The sequence below is a fragment of the Salvelinus namaycush genome, chromosome 37 (assembly GCF_016432855.1).
Source record: "Salvelinus namaycush isolate Seneca chromosome 37, SaNama_1.0, whole genome shotgun sequence".
NCBI lineage: Eukaryota > Metazoa > Chordata > Actinopteri > Salmoniformes > Salmonidae > Salvelinus > Salvelinus namaycush.
Window position 1 is genome coordinate 30603882 of NC_052343.1, and position 12451 is coordinate 30616332.

General features: G+C 42.6%; 2 protein-coding genes across 15 annotated transcripts in view; one reads left to right on the plus strand and one right to left on the minus strand.

The window, feature by feature from the left end:
• The window catches only part of brd9 (bromodomain containing 9), a 33908-nt gene extending 30532 nt beyond the window's left edge, over positions 1–3376 (minus strand). For 9 of the 10 annotated variants that reach the window (XM_038976787.1, XM_038976786.1, XM_038976791.1 and 6 more), the window contains exons 1-5: positions 3228–3376; positions 2552–2772; positions 2143–2304; positions 1447–1582; positions 982–1039 (exon numbers count right to left, since the gene is read on the minus strand). In XM_038976787.1, coding sequence (XP_038832715.1) covers positions 982–1039; positions 1447–1582; positions 2143–2304; positions 2552–2772; positions 3228–3276 — 626 coding nt within the window. In that variant the 5' untranslated portion in view covers positions 3277–3376. The remainder of the gene's footprint in view (positions 1–981; positions 1040–1446; positions 1583–2142; positions 2305–2551; positions 2773–3227) is intronic. The other variant, XM_038976788.1, reaches the window with a different exon arrangement.
• Positions 3265–10531, plus strand: trip13 (thyroid hormone receptor interactor 13). Of its 5 annotated transcripts, XM_038976792.1 has the most exons (14): positions 3309–3469; positions 3897–3990; positions 4447–4597; positions 5276–5399; positions 5529–5584; positions 5805–5895; positions 6635–6707; positions 6961–7024; positions 7187–7273; positions 7926–8032; positions 8291–8444; positions 8976–9088; positions 9238–9307; positions 9485–10531. In XM_038976792.1, exons 2-14 carry the CDS (start codon positions 3899–3901, stop codon positions 9578–9580), a joined length of 1278 nt encoding a protein of 425 aa, XP_038832720.1. In that variant the 5' UTR covers positions 3309–3469; positions 3897–3898; the 3' UTR covers positions 9581–10531. The 5 variants fall into 5 exon arrangements, 3 of the variants coding, with proteins under 3 accessions (XP_038832721.1, XP_038832723.1, XP_038832720.1); XR_005473711.1 differs by lacking the exon at positions 9485–10531 and having other exon boundaries at positions 3303–3469; positions 8911–9088; XM_038976793.1 differs by lacking the exons at positions 9238–9307; positions 9485–10531 and having other exon boundaries at positions 3265–3469; positions 8291–8542; positions 8592–9023.
• The last annotated feature ends 1920 nt before the right edge of the window (positions 10532–12451 follow it).

A 12451-nucleotide genomic window follows, 5' to 3' on the forward strand; every position in this document is an offset into this window, starting at 1 on the left:
AAATTATAATATGGCCGACCAAATGTCGGAAATTATAATATGGCCTACCAAAATGTCGGAAATTATAATATGGCCTACCAAAATGTAGGAAATTATAATATGGCCTACCAAATGTAGGAAATTATAATATGGCCTACCAAAATGTAGGAAATTATAATATGGCCTACCAAATGTCGGAAATTATAAGCAGAAACGTGTCTAAATTGGGGGTGAAAGTAGCCAGTAGGCTATATGGTCCAGTATGGAGACCCAGCTAAATGATTTATTATGGTGGATGGAACTGCACAGGTAGCCCACATTCTGAAGTGAATTGTTTGATGAAAACATCATCACACAACACTCATGATATGTGAAACTGAACCTGACAGCACAGAACATGAAAAACAACACTCATGATATGTGAAACTGAACCTGACAGCACAGAACGTGAAAAACAACACTCATGATATGTGAAACTGAACCTGACAGCACAGAACGTGAAAAACAACACTCATGATATGTGAAACTGAACCTGACAGCACAGAACGTGAAAAACAACACTCATGATATGTGAAACCGAACCTGACAGCACAGAACGTGAAAAACAACACTCATGATATGTGAAACTGAGCCTGACAGCACAGAACGTGAAAAACAACACTCATGATATGTGAAACTGAACCTGACAGCACAGAACATGAAAAACAACACTCATGATATGTGAAACTGAACCTGACAGCACAGAACATGAAAAACAACACTCATGATATGTGAACCTGAACCTGACAGCACAGAACATGAAAAACAACAAGATGTTGACATGCCACAGTATCCCGTCTAAGATCAGCATATCCCAGGCATCTTATCCTGGTTTTTCATAACCAATATACAAACTGATATGTTTATACGTGTCAACTCAAAAACAGAATACTTGAGCATTCCGAATAATAACTGGTTATTGGTGTTCATGTAAACGTGGTCAATGTTGTCAGAGAGCCTTACCTCTGAAGCTGGCGCAGGAAGTGTTCCAGGAGCTGCTGTCGAGGGGTGCACTCACTCTCTGAGGGAAGAGACAAACATACAATCACAACCTGTTTTACATTAGCCTTTAACACCTCAGATTACTATGGATGTACAATGTATGTTATGATTAAGCAATAAGGCCAGAGGGGGTGTGGTATAAGACCAATGTACCACGGCTAAGGGCTGTTCTTAAGCATGACACAATGTGGAGTGCCTGGATACAGCTCTTAGCCGTGGTAACAAACCCCCGAGGTGCCTTATTGCTATTACAAACTGGTTACCAACGGAATTAGAGCAGTAAAAATAAATGTTTTGTCATACCCGTGGTATACGGTCTGATATACCACAACTGTCAGCCAATCAGCATTCAGGGCTGGAACCACCCAGCATATAATCAGTACTAACATGTGTAATAACATAACAAGAGAACAGCTAGATTATTACCCGGGGTTGTCCTGCAAGCCCTGACAGGCCGGTCTCCTTGTTGCTCCACCTCTACCTTGATGTTGGGGTGAAACTGGTCCATCACCTCCGGCTCCATCTCAGACCTCTCCCTCTTCCTCTTCTTCTCCTCCTGCTGCTGAGACAGACACAACAGGAGTCAGTGACATGGTCCTCATTAAACTACCGGAGATGGCCCTATGATCTCCTATCTGTTATGGTTAGAGTTAGTGTTACTGCTGCAAGTACAGTGTACGAATGAGTAATTATAATATGTCATAGACTGTAGCAAAGGCAGTAATGTACAGTGTTGCCAAACACTGTATTATTTACTTCACTATCTCCTGTAGGACCAGGAGGTCTCCAGTTCCACTATCTCCTGTAGGACCAGGAGGTCTCCAGTTCCACTATCTCCTGTAGGACCAGGAGGTCTCCAGTTCCACTATCTCCTATAGGACCAGGAGGTCTCCAGTTCCACTATCTCCTATAGGACCAGGAGGTCTCCAGTTCCACTATCTCCTGTAGGACCAGGAGGTTTCCCGACTATGTGATCTCCAGGAAAACATTATAGGCTCTAGGGATCAAGTAAGCTTGCTGCAAGTAAGCATTTCATAGGATGCTGTATACCATGTGTATCCTGTACATACGACTAATAAAACTTGAAACTATAGTAATTAAAACCCTAAAAACGTTTCTCACCTCAAAACTAATACCAATGTTTGGTATCTTCGGCAGCATGAAAGGCTCGACTGCCACACCAGTGTGACTGGGCACAACAGTGGGCAGGCCTACACCACTGGCAGAGGCAGTAGCAGCCTCTGATTCATTCTGCTCCCGCTCTCTCTTCTTCCTCTTCTCTTCCTGTCAAAGATTACACATTCATTGATTGATTATTGTTGTTTTTTTGTCCTTAAATGACAACCTAGCTCACTTTATGTCATGTTATATGGTATGCTTTATATGAAAGGTTAACTCCCAAGTTGCACCATATTCCCTTTATAGTGTGCCCACCTTCTGACCAAGGCCCATATTGGTCTGGCCAAAAGTAGTGCACTATATAGGGAATAGGGTGCCATTTGGGTCAGACCCTTGTTCCCCTCATACTCACCTTCCGTCTTCTCCTCTCCTCATCATCTACGTGTTTGTCTTTCTCCTTCTCAGACTTTTTCTTCTTCTTCTTCTTTTTGTCCTTGTGGCGCTCTCGTTCATGGTCTGACCTGTCGTCGTAGTAACTGGAGTCATGGCCGGAGCCTGAGAGTTCTGTGATCTCACTTCCTCCCACTTTGAGCACCAGCTTCAGCTGCTTCTCAAAAGGCTTGTCCTCACAGTCTGAAAACAGAGACCACATTTAGCTGAGTGATGGGTCATACCCAGTGCGAGATCAACAAGCATGATGTGTCATCATCCTAGCAGAAGACGTGGTGTGTGTTTCTGTGTAATAAGTGACGATAAACATTAGCTACCCATCACAGATATCTATCTGCAGGGCAATGCTACCACTACGACAGGATAAGTTGGCGTTAATGCCAATATTATGCATACTCAATCTTGATAAGACCTGATACACATCCGTCATAATATTTATTGGTAATGCTTATGGCAGCAAGCAACAGAAGTTGAGGAATAATAAGCTACAAAAGAAGTTGAGGAATAGTAAGTTAACACTAGCACTGCAGAACGATTCAGTCAGCTGGCCAGTAAGTAGGATAACGTTAACTGCTAGCTAGCTAGGCTAGCAAAAAGGGACAAAGCCAGGCTTTGAATTGTTTTCTTTGCTCACTTACCATCAACTGTTCTCCACTCCGGCTTGTGCTTTTTATGCTTCTTCCCCATGTTTGTTGTGTTTAAATTAAGCGAAAGCGTCTGGTAATCAGGTATCTGTATCTAATAATTGTTTGCACTAAAATGCGACCCATACCCCGATAACCCGGAAGTACATTTCACACAACAACGCATCTACTTCAGGTTCAACAAAACTGCGCGCTAAATTCGAGTGACGTTCAGTCGATTCCGTACCAAAACTAAGGTAAGCAATTTTGTGTAAACTTCTTGAATGAAAGCTTAACAAAATAAATGAAGAATCGTAATAGCTGTATTACACACGTAACACTAGTAACATTCCTTGCTAGTGAGATCTAGCAACAGAATAAAGCGTGTCACTCTGCGACTTTAACTAGTAACGTTAGTGTAGCTAGCGAATATTAGCTAGGTAGCTAAATGCTGTGAGCTCGATGCTTTGCATTGAATGTGTTGTTGTCATACTAGCTAACTAATTATACTTATTTTGTTGGTAAAGTTGTAAAGGCAGATAGTTGATAAGTACTTCTTATGCATGTTGGTGATGTCAACATGTCATGTGTACTGCTGCCGAGACATTACATTAGACTGAGCAAGGAGTTATTGTATTTCCACCGAAAATGATTTAATTTTGACATACATTTTCATCTCTGAAGGTATGGAGGGCGACAGAATGGAGGTAGGGGATCTGAAGCAGAACCCCAACGACATGAACAACATCCATGTGGAGGTTCACGTCAAATCTACCAGGTTCTAACTAGCTAGAGTATCTTCAAAAGCTCTATTCACACTGAACTAGTATTACAGTACTAGGGAATGAAAGTGTCCCAAATGGCACCCTGTTCCCTATATAGTGCACTACTTTTGAAAAGGGCCCTCCCTAAATAGTGAGCCCTATCAGCCCTTGTCAAGAGTAGTGCACTATATAGGGAATACGGTTGCCATTTGGGACACTATCCGTTATGTAATGATTTACCCCAGCATGTTAGTCTTTTCAAAGTTGTATTCATGACATGCTTCCATTTCTTTCTCCTTGTCCCTAACAACACTGCTCTCTGTCGCTCTCTGCCTCTCTGTCGCTCTCTGCCTCTCTGTCGCTCTCTGCCTCACTGTCTCTCCTCTGTCTCTCACTCTGTCTCTCTTGCTCTGTCTCCTACCTCTGTCGCTCTCTGTCTCTCCTCTGTCTGCGTATTACACTGACTACAGCACTGCGAAGAGGTCTGACGTGAAGATGCACGTCTTGACCCTGCTGAACCGTCATCGCATGGTGTTCGGGGCCTTCAGGTGGACAGAGTTTGACGAGGACTTCCTTATCAAACACGTCCAATCAGTGGCCATAGTGGATGCTGAGAGAAAAGTAAAGTACTATGACAGCCTGATGCCATTTACTGTTGTTCTCACTCTTTTTTCCCTCTCTCTCTAGCTGCTTGAGATAAATAATGTCTCGTAGGAACTCATTAGCACATACAGTATGTCTTAGTGGCACGTTAATAATACATTTTCAGCTGTATGTTAATGCAACATGGGATGAGTCGGGTGGGTATAATTTGTGGAACATTCCAACAGGAATCTGTTCCAAAAACTTCGTAAATAACAAGGTTGCCAACAAACAACACATACAAAGTTGTATAGAGGCAGAATAAGATACCGGGTAGTGAATGGGCTATTTCATTAAGTTTTTCACTCAACAGGTTTATTCCCGAAAAATGTCTGTCCTCACTCTGGTAGCCTATGGACAAACATTAAGAATAAGCTATGTGGTGAGTTGATGCCTATTCGGCAGCTAGTTACCTAGGTGACTTGATCGTGCTGCTTTGTATGCGTTGTTTGTTTGCAACCTTGTACTTTACAAAGTTTTTGGAACAGATTCCTGTTGGAACGTTCCACAAACTACACCCACCCGGATGAATCCCAAATGGCACCCTATTCCTTATCCAGTGCACCTCTTTAGACCTGAGCCTTGTGGGCCCTGGTAAAAAAACAGTAGTGTACTATAAGACACATGTCTGATGTTTGGGTTGTTTTCCTCCTGCAGCCCATAGATCTGAAGAGCTGCAGTCTGTCCATCCACATCTTCACCCTGAATGATGACGGGCCCAGCACTCTGAACCTGGAGGAGGAGGAGCTCTCTGCAGCCAATCACTGGCTCTTACCAGCCGGTGGGCGGGCCCATGTTAACAGAGATTCTACTAATTGACTGTTCTATATGTAGTTCTATGGTTGCCAGGGTTGACGTTTTCTTCAAAAAATATTTATATACATGATTCTCCCATGTGTGTGTTTTTCAGCTGAGTTCCATGGCATCTGGGAGAGTCTGGTGTATGACAGCGGGGTCAAAACACAAGTAAGAAACATTTAGGATACGTTCCAAATGGTACCCTACCCTATGGGCCCCATAGGGCTCTGGTCAAAAGTAGTGCACTACATAGGGCATACGGCTTCATTTGGGAATCAACCTTAATAACCTTGTGTTATTAACGGAGTGTTATAGATAGATGTCAGTGGTACTACATTGATAGAATTATTTTAACTCCATCCTGTTGTCTTGCTCTTTCCCCCTCTAGCTCTTGGATTACGTCTCAACCACAATTTACTTCTCGGACAAAAACGTGGACAGCAACCTGATCTCATGGAACCGAGTTGTCCTGCTTCATGGTAACAGGATCTTGTTAACTTGACACATGAACATAATAATATATCTGATATTATGATACGATAATATAGTAGTAACTTTGATATTAATGTATAATATCCTATGATTATTCCAATCCTCAATATGCTGTATATAATATGCCTCAAATATGGATGTGTCAACTATAATGCACATGTGATATCTGTAAAAGGCGATATGATTCAGATTGTGTGTGTATATTTGTGACCACATTAGGACCCCCGGGCACAGGGAAGACGATATGATTCAGATTGTGTGTGTATATTTGTGCCACATTAGGACCCCCGGGCACAGGGAAGACGATATGATTCAGATTGTGTGTGTATATTTGTGACCACATTAGGACCCCCGGGCACAGGGAAGACGATATGATTCAGATTGTGTGTGTATATTTGTGGCCACATTAGGACCCCCGGGCACAGGGAAGACGATATGATTCAGATTGTGTGTGTATATTTGTGCCACATTAGGACCCCCGGGCACAGGGAAGACGATATGATTCAGATTGTGTGTGTATATTTGTGGCCACATTAGGACCCCCGGGCACAGGGAAGACGATATGATTCAGATTGTGTGTGTATATTTGTGCCACATTAGGACCCCCGGGCACAGGGAAGACGATATGATTCAGATTGTGTGTGTATATTTGTGCCACATTAGGACCCCCGGGCACAGGGAAGACGATATGATTCAGATTGTGTGTGTATATTTGTGCCACATTAGGACCCCCGGGCACAGGGAAGACGTCTTTGTGTAAAGCTCTGGCCCAGAAGCTGTCAATCAGACTATCGAACCGGTAAGAGAGAGCTCTCACTCTGAGGAAAGGGCTTTGACAGAATCTTGTTGTAGAATGTTTTTCACCACCACTAGTCATTCCACCACGTACTGTATTCCCAAACGTAAATGTACATATTGTCCTGGTTTTACCTTGTATTTTAACTTTAATGTTTTATTCTCTATTAATCAATGCAATATCCATGTATTTCAGTGTCTTATGAGGTCCATATGGGTTGTATAAACTTGAACTTCCTGTCCTGTTCTTCCTGCAGGTACTCTTATGGGCAGTTTGTTGAGATCAACAGCCACAGTTTGTTCTCCAAGTGGTTCTCTGAGGTACCGGTGGCTCTTCATGTCTTATAGAATTTACTGGAATAAACGTTATTAATCCCACAAGGGGAAATTGGATTTGTCCACAGCAAGACTCTACAGCATCAACATCAATACATGATTATTGGTATTGTTTGACTGTAAACAGGTAATGTGTCTTTCTTCCAGAGTGGTAAACTGGTCACTAAGATGTTCCAGAAGATTCAACAGCTGATAGATGACAAGCAGGCTCTGGTGTTTGTTCTCATTGATGAGGTAAAGTATGAATTGCCTACAACAGTGGTTCAGAGCTTTTCCTGGTCAGGTCATGTGGTCAGGAACAACTCCAGGCCCCAGTTAAAGCCTACAAATGTAACTGCAGGGCCCAGTTAAAGCCTACAAATGTAACAGCAGGGCCCAGTTAAAGCCTACAAATGTAACTGCAGGGCCCAGTTAAAGCCTACAAATGTAACAGCAGGGCCCAGTTAAAGCCTACAAATGTAACTGCAGGGCCCAATTAAAGCCTACAAATGTAACTGTAGGGCCCAATTAAAGCCTACAAATGTAACTGCAGGGCCCAATTAAAGCCTACAAATGTAACTGCAGGGCCCAGTTAAAGCCTACACATTTAACTGCAGGGCCCAGTTAAAGCCTACAAATGTAACAGCAGGGCCCAATTAAAGCCTACAAATGTAACTGCAGGGCCCAATTAAAGCCTACAAATGTAACAGCAGGGCCCAATTAAAGCCTACAAATGTAACTGCAGGGCCCAATTAAAGCCTACAAATGTAACTGCAGGGCCCAGTTAAAGCCTACAAATGTAACTGCAGGGCCCAGTTAAAGCCTACAAATGTAACTGCAGGGCCCAGTTAAAGCTTACACATTTAACTGCAGGGCCCAGAGTAACTCTGTGTTGTTTGATGACCAGGTGGAGAGTCTGACGGCAGCGCGGAACGCCTCCCAGGCCGGAACGGAACCCTCAGACGCCATCCGAGTGGTCAACTCTGTCCTCACACAGCTGGACCAGATCAAGCGGTCAGTCAGACATGTTCAGTTCATCTGCTGTGGTGGGTCACACATTAAGCCCCATAGATTCAGAGGCAACAGCTCATGAAAGCTCTGTTTAACATGACTTCCTATTACTGGTCAAAACTAGTGCACTATCTAGGGAATAGGGGGCCATTTGGGATACATCCTTGATCGCTACAAGCGGCTGTGGGATTCTACCACTTCATCCTCTTGTGTGTTGGTGTGTATGTAGTTTAGCCCATCTGATCTTCCTGTATATCCCAGGCATCCTAATGTTGTGATCCTGACCACCTCCAACGTGACAGAGAAGATAGACCTGGCGTTTGTGGACAGAGCTGACATCAAGCAGTACATTGGCCCTCCGTCTGTAGAGGGCATCTTCAACATCTACCTGTCCTGCCTGGAGGAACTCATGAAGGTAAAAACACACCAACATCTGTCTGTCCTGCCTGGAGGAACTCATGAAGGTAAAAACACACCAACATCTGTCTGTCCTGCCTGGAGGAACTCATGAAGGTAAAAACACACCAACATCTGTCTGTCCTGCCTGGAGGAACTCATGAAGGTAAAAACACACCAACGTGTATTTAATGAATACAGTCGGACCTCTTCGGGAATGGAGGTGGTTTGGAACACTGAGTTGTCCGTAACTTTGAAATGTGCTGGAAAATGTGTCAGTCTGTAACTGTGGGGTTCGTATCGTTTGACTTTCTACCGGAAGGATACAGTTACTCTGACAAGTTATTGAGGTGTCCTTTCACTGACACGTTTGTGTTCAGTACCGGGTCTCCACAAAGGTGTTGTACCGTAACCTCAACCTCAATAAATACACAGAGGTAAAAATCATGTGTGAGTTATTTTTCCTGTTTCTACGTTGTGTCTAGTGCCAGATCGTGTACCCCAGACAGCCACTGCTGAGTTATTTTTCCTGTTTCTACGTTGTGTCTAGTGCCAGATCGTGTACCCCAGACAGCCACTGCTGACCATGTTTGAGCTGGAGACCATGGGCTTCAGGGAGAGCAAGGTGTCAGAGCTCAGCCTGGTTCTCAGGGACATCGCCATGTGAGTCCCAGCCCTCCGTAGTGCTGCCGTTCATATCTCAGACCTGCCACCGAGCTACTTCCCTTGAGAAGTGTGTGTGTGTGCATTGGATTGTATCACAGTAGAATTGAATGATGTTTTGTGCTTATTTCTCTTGTTGACTTTTCCAGAAAGAGTAAAGGTTTTAGTGGCAGAGCGCTAAGGAAACTACCCTTTTTGGCCCATGCTCTTTTTGTGAAGGTTTGTAGACGTTTTCAGATGTTTCACGCAGAATGCAAACAGTTTTAAACATTAAAAAAATGTATAAACATTAATTCAATGGAAAGATATTTTTCTCTAAATTAAACTGTAGTATTTTCATATGGAAAGAGTGCTTTTCTATACAACAACAATCTGACTATGATTCCTTGTTACCAGACCCCGACAGTGGCCCTGGAGAGGTTCCTGGAGGCCATGGACCTAGCAGTGGACAAACAGATAGAGGAGAGGGACAACCTGGTCAACTGTCTGTGATCTACAGCGACACTGTCTCAAATAGCACCCTATACCCTTTATAGTGTCTCTGTAGGTGTCTGGTCAAAAGTAGTGCGCTAAATATGGAATAGGGTGCCATTTGGGATTAATCCTGTGTCTCAGACAGTCTGAACCTGTTTACCCAACGGCTGATGGAAACTGTCTCTTCTGGCATTTCATGTACATTTTATTTCCTGGTTAAACAATATACATTTATAATCATATTTTTCTAACCACTCAATGTTGACCAAACCAATTTAGTTTTCTCACAGACAGTGTGTGTGAAAGTAAAGTCTTTTTACCACTAGAGTACTATATTAAAGATGGCAGCCAGTCATGTTCTGTGGAGACTTCCTGAAGTCTGTGTTGCTACTGCCTAGCGTCATCAACAGTAGGTGCTTTCTCAGCACATTTTAAAAAGCAACAGTATTAAGCCTGAGATGCAGTCCTCTCTTGATACGTGTGACTATACGGCTTTCATTTCCTAACCCAAGACGGCGTGTCCCAAATGGCACCCTATGTTCCCTATGCATTGCACTACTTTGGACCGGGACCCATAGGGCTATGGTCAAGCGTGGTGCACTATATGAGGGCATAGGGTGCGATATGGGAGATATGTTGTTTACAGCACTTGTATTAATTACTCTGCTTGTCTGATGTTTTCTATGTGAGCAGGCTGTTTCCTATACGTGTCAATAGGTGCTATTAGAACCACAGTCTTTCTGCTATTGTAAATTAATGCAAATGCCCCAAATAGGAGAGCTTCAATGGAAATGTACAAATTCTGATTTAATTTCTAATTCCGTGGATGTTTTTCTGATACTCAAGGATGTTCCATGTATTCTATGCTGCCATCATATGGTCTTTTCATTCAAACTCAGGATACACATGTTCATAACTGACCTTGTTTATTTATATATAAAACATTGGGTTATTAAACTCTTTAAAACACCCGTTGACTCATTTTGAGTTTGTCAAATACACTGCCCACCTGATAAACATGTGATTTCATCATGATTGGCTAACAGGTCATATTCATTAGTGCACACCGTAGCAAAACGTTTTGCAATGGAAGCGTTACTCCAAGTACTCTAATCTACAATGTGATGTCAAGGATTCTGTTGCGAAACGGTTTGCTTTGGTGCACTAATGAATATTTCCCTCTGTTTCTGAATTAGCCCAGACCTGCCTTCCTCCTGATGAAAACAAGCCCAGATTCCCCCAGGGTGAAATTCCCCTTTCAGTGTGAAGGGGGACAATGTGTCTTCTAGAACCCAAAGCCCAGTGTTGTTTGACCACTGGGTGGCGCAATAACACAGTTCTCCTGTCCTCCAACCCTGTAATGAACTTTAATGGCCTTCTGTTTGCTCTGTAACTGATATCTAAGAGCTATTTACCTTTATTAATGTGGGGCCATAGCTTTGTATTTCCTGCAGAAATTCAACAAGGAGAATTGCAATTAAACCGACTACTGACCATTTGAACACAAACATTTCTGATTGGTACAGTAGAACAATATCACCTGATGCTGAGTTACTGTAACTTCCTGTTGTACAGCTCACTGGTAACTGATCAGAACAATACTGTAGTAACTTCCTGTTGTACAGCTCACTGGTAACTGATCAGAACAATACTGTAGTAACTTCCTGTTGTACAGCTCACTGGTAACTGATCAGAACAATACTGTAGTAACTTCCTGTTGTACAGCTCACTGGTAACTGATCAGAACAATACTGTAGTAACTTCCTGTTGTACAGCTCACTGATCATATCAATACTGTAGTTTACTGTATGACCTAAAGACCACCAGTCTGGATACCTTGTTATCTCTGTTGCTTTCCTAATGGCACCCTATTCCCTATATAGTGCACTCTACAGGAAATAGGATATAGTGCACTACAGTGAATAGGGTATACTGCACTACAGGGAATAGGATATACTGTACTATAGGGAATAGGGTATGCTGGACTATATAGGGAATAGGGTACACTGCACTATATAGGGAATAGGGTGTAGTGCACTATAGGGTATACTGCACTATACAGGGAATAGGGTATACTGTACTATAGGGAATAGGGTATACTGTACTATAGGGAATAGAGTATACTGTACTATAGGGAATAGGGTATACTGTACTATAGGGAATAGGGTATGCTGGACTATATAGGGAATAGGGTACACTGCACTATATAGGGAATAGGGTGTAGTGTACTATAGGGTATAGGGTATACTGCACTATACAGGGAATAGGGTATACTGCACTATACAGGGAATAGGGTATACTGCACTACAGGGAATAGGGTATACTGTACTATATAGGGTATAGGGTATACTGTACTATAGGGAATAGGGTATACTGTACTATAGGGAATATAGTATACTGTACTATAGGGAATAGGGTATACTGTACTATATAGGGTATACTGCACTATACAGGGAATAGGGCATACTGTACTATAGGGAATAGAGTATACTGTACTATAGGGAATAGGGTATACTGTACTATATAGGGAATAGGGTATACTGTACTATAGGGAATAGGGTATACTGTACTATAGGGAATAGAGTATACTGTACTATAGGGAATAGGGTATACTGTACTATATAGGGTATACTGCACTATATAGGGTATACTGCACTATACAGGGAATAGGGCATACTGTACTATAGGGAATAGAGTATACTGTACTATATAGGGAATAGGGTATACTGTACTATAGGGAATAGGGTATACTGTACTATAGGGAATAGAGTATACTGTACTATAGGGAATAGGGTATACTGTACTATAGGGAATAGGGTATACTGCACTATAGGGAATAGAGTATACTGTACTATAGGGAATAGGGTATACTGTACTATAGGGAATAGA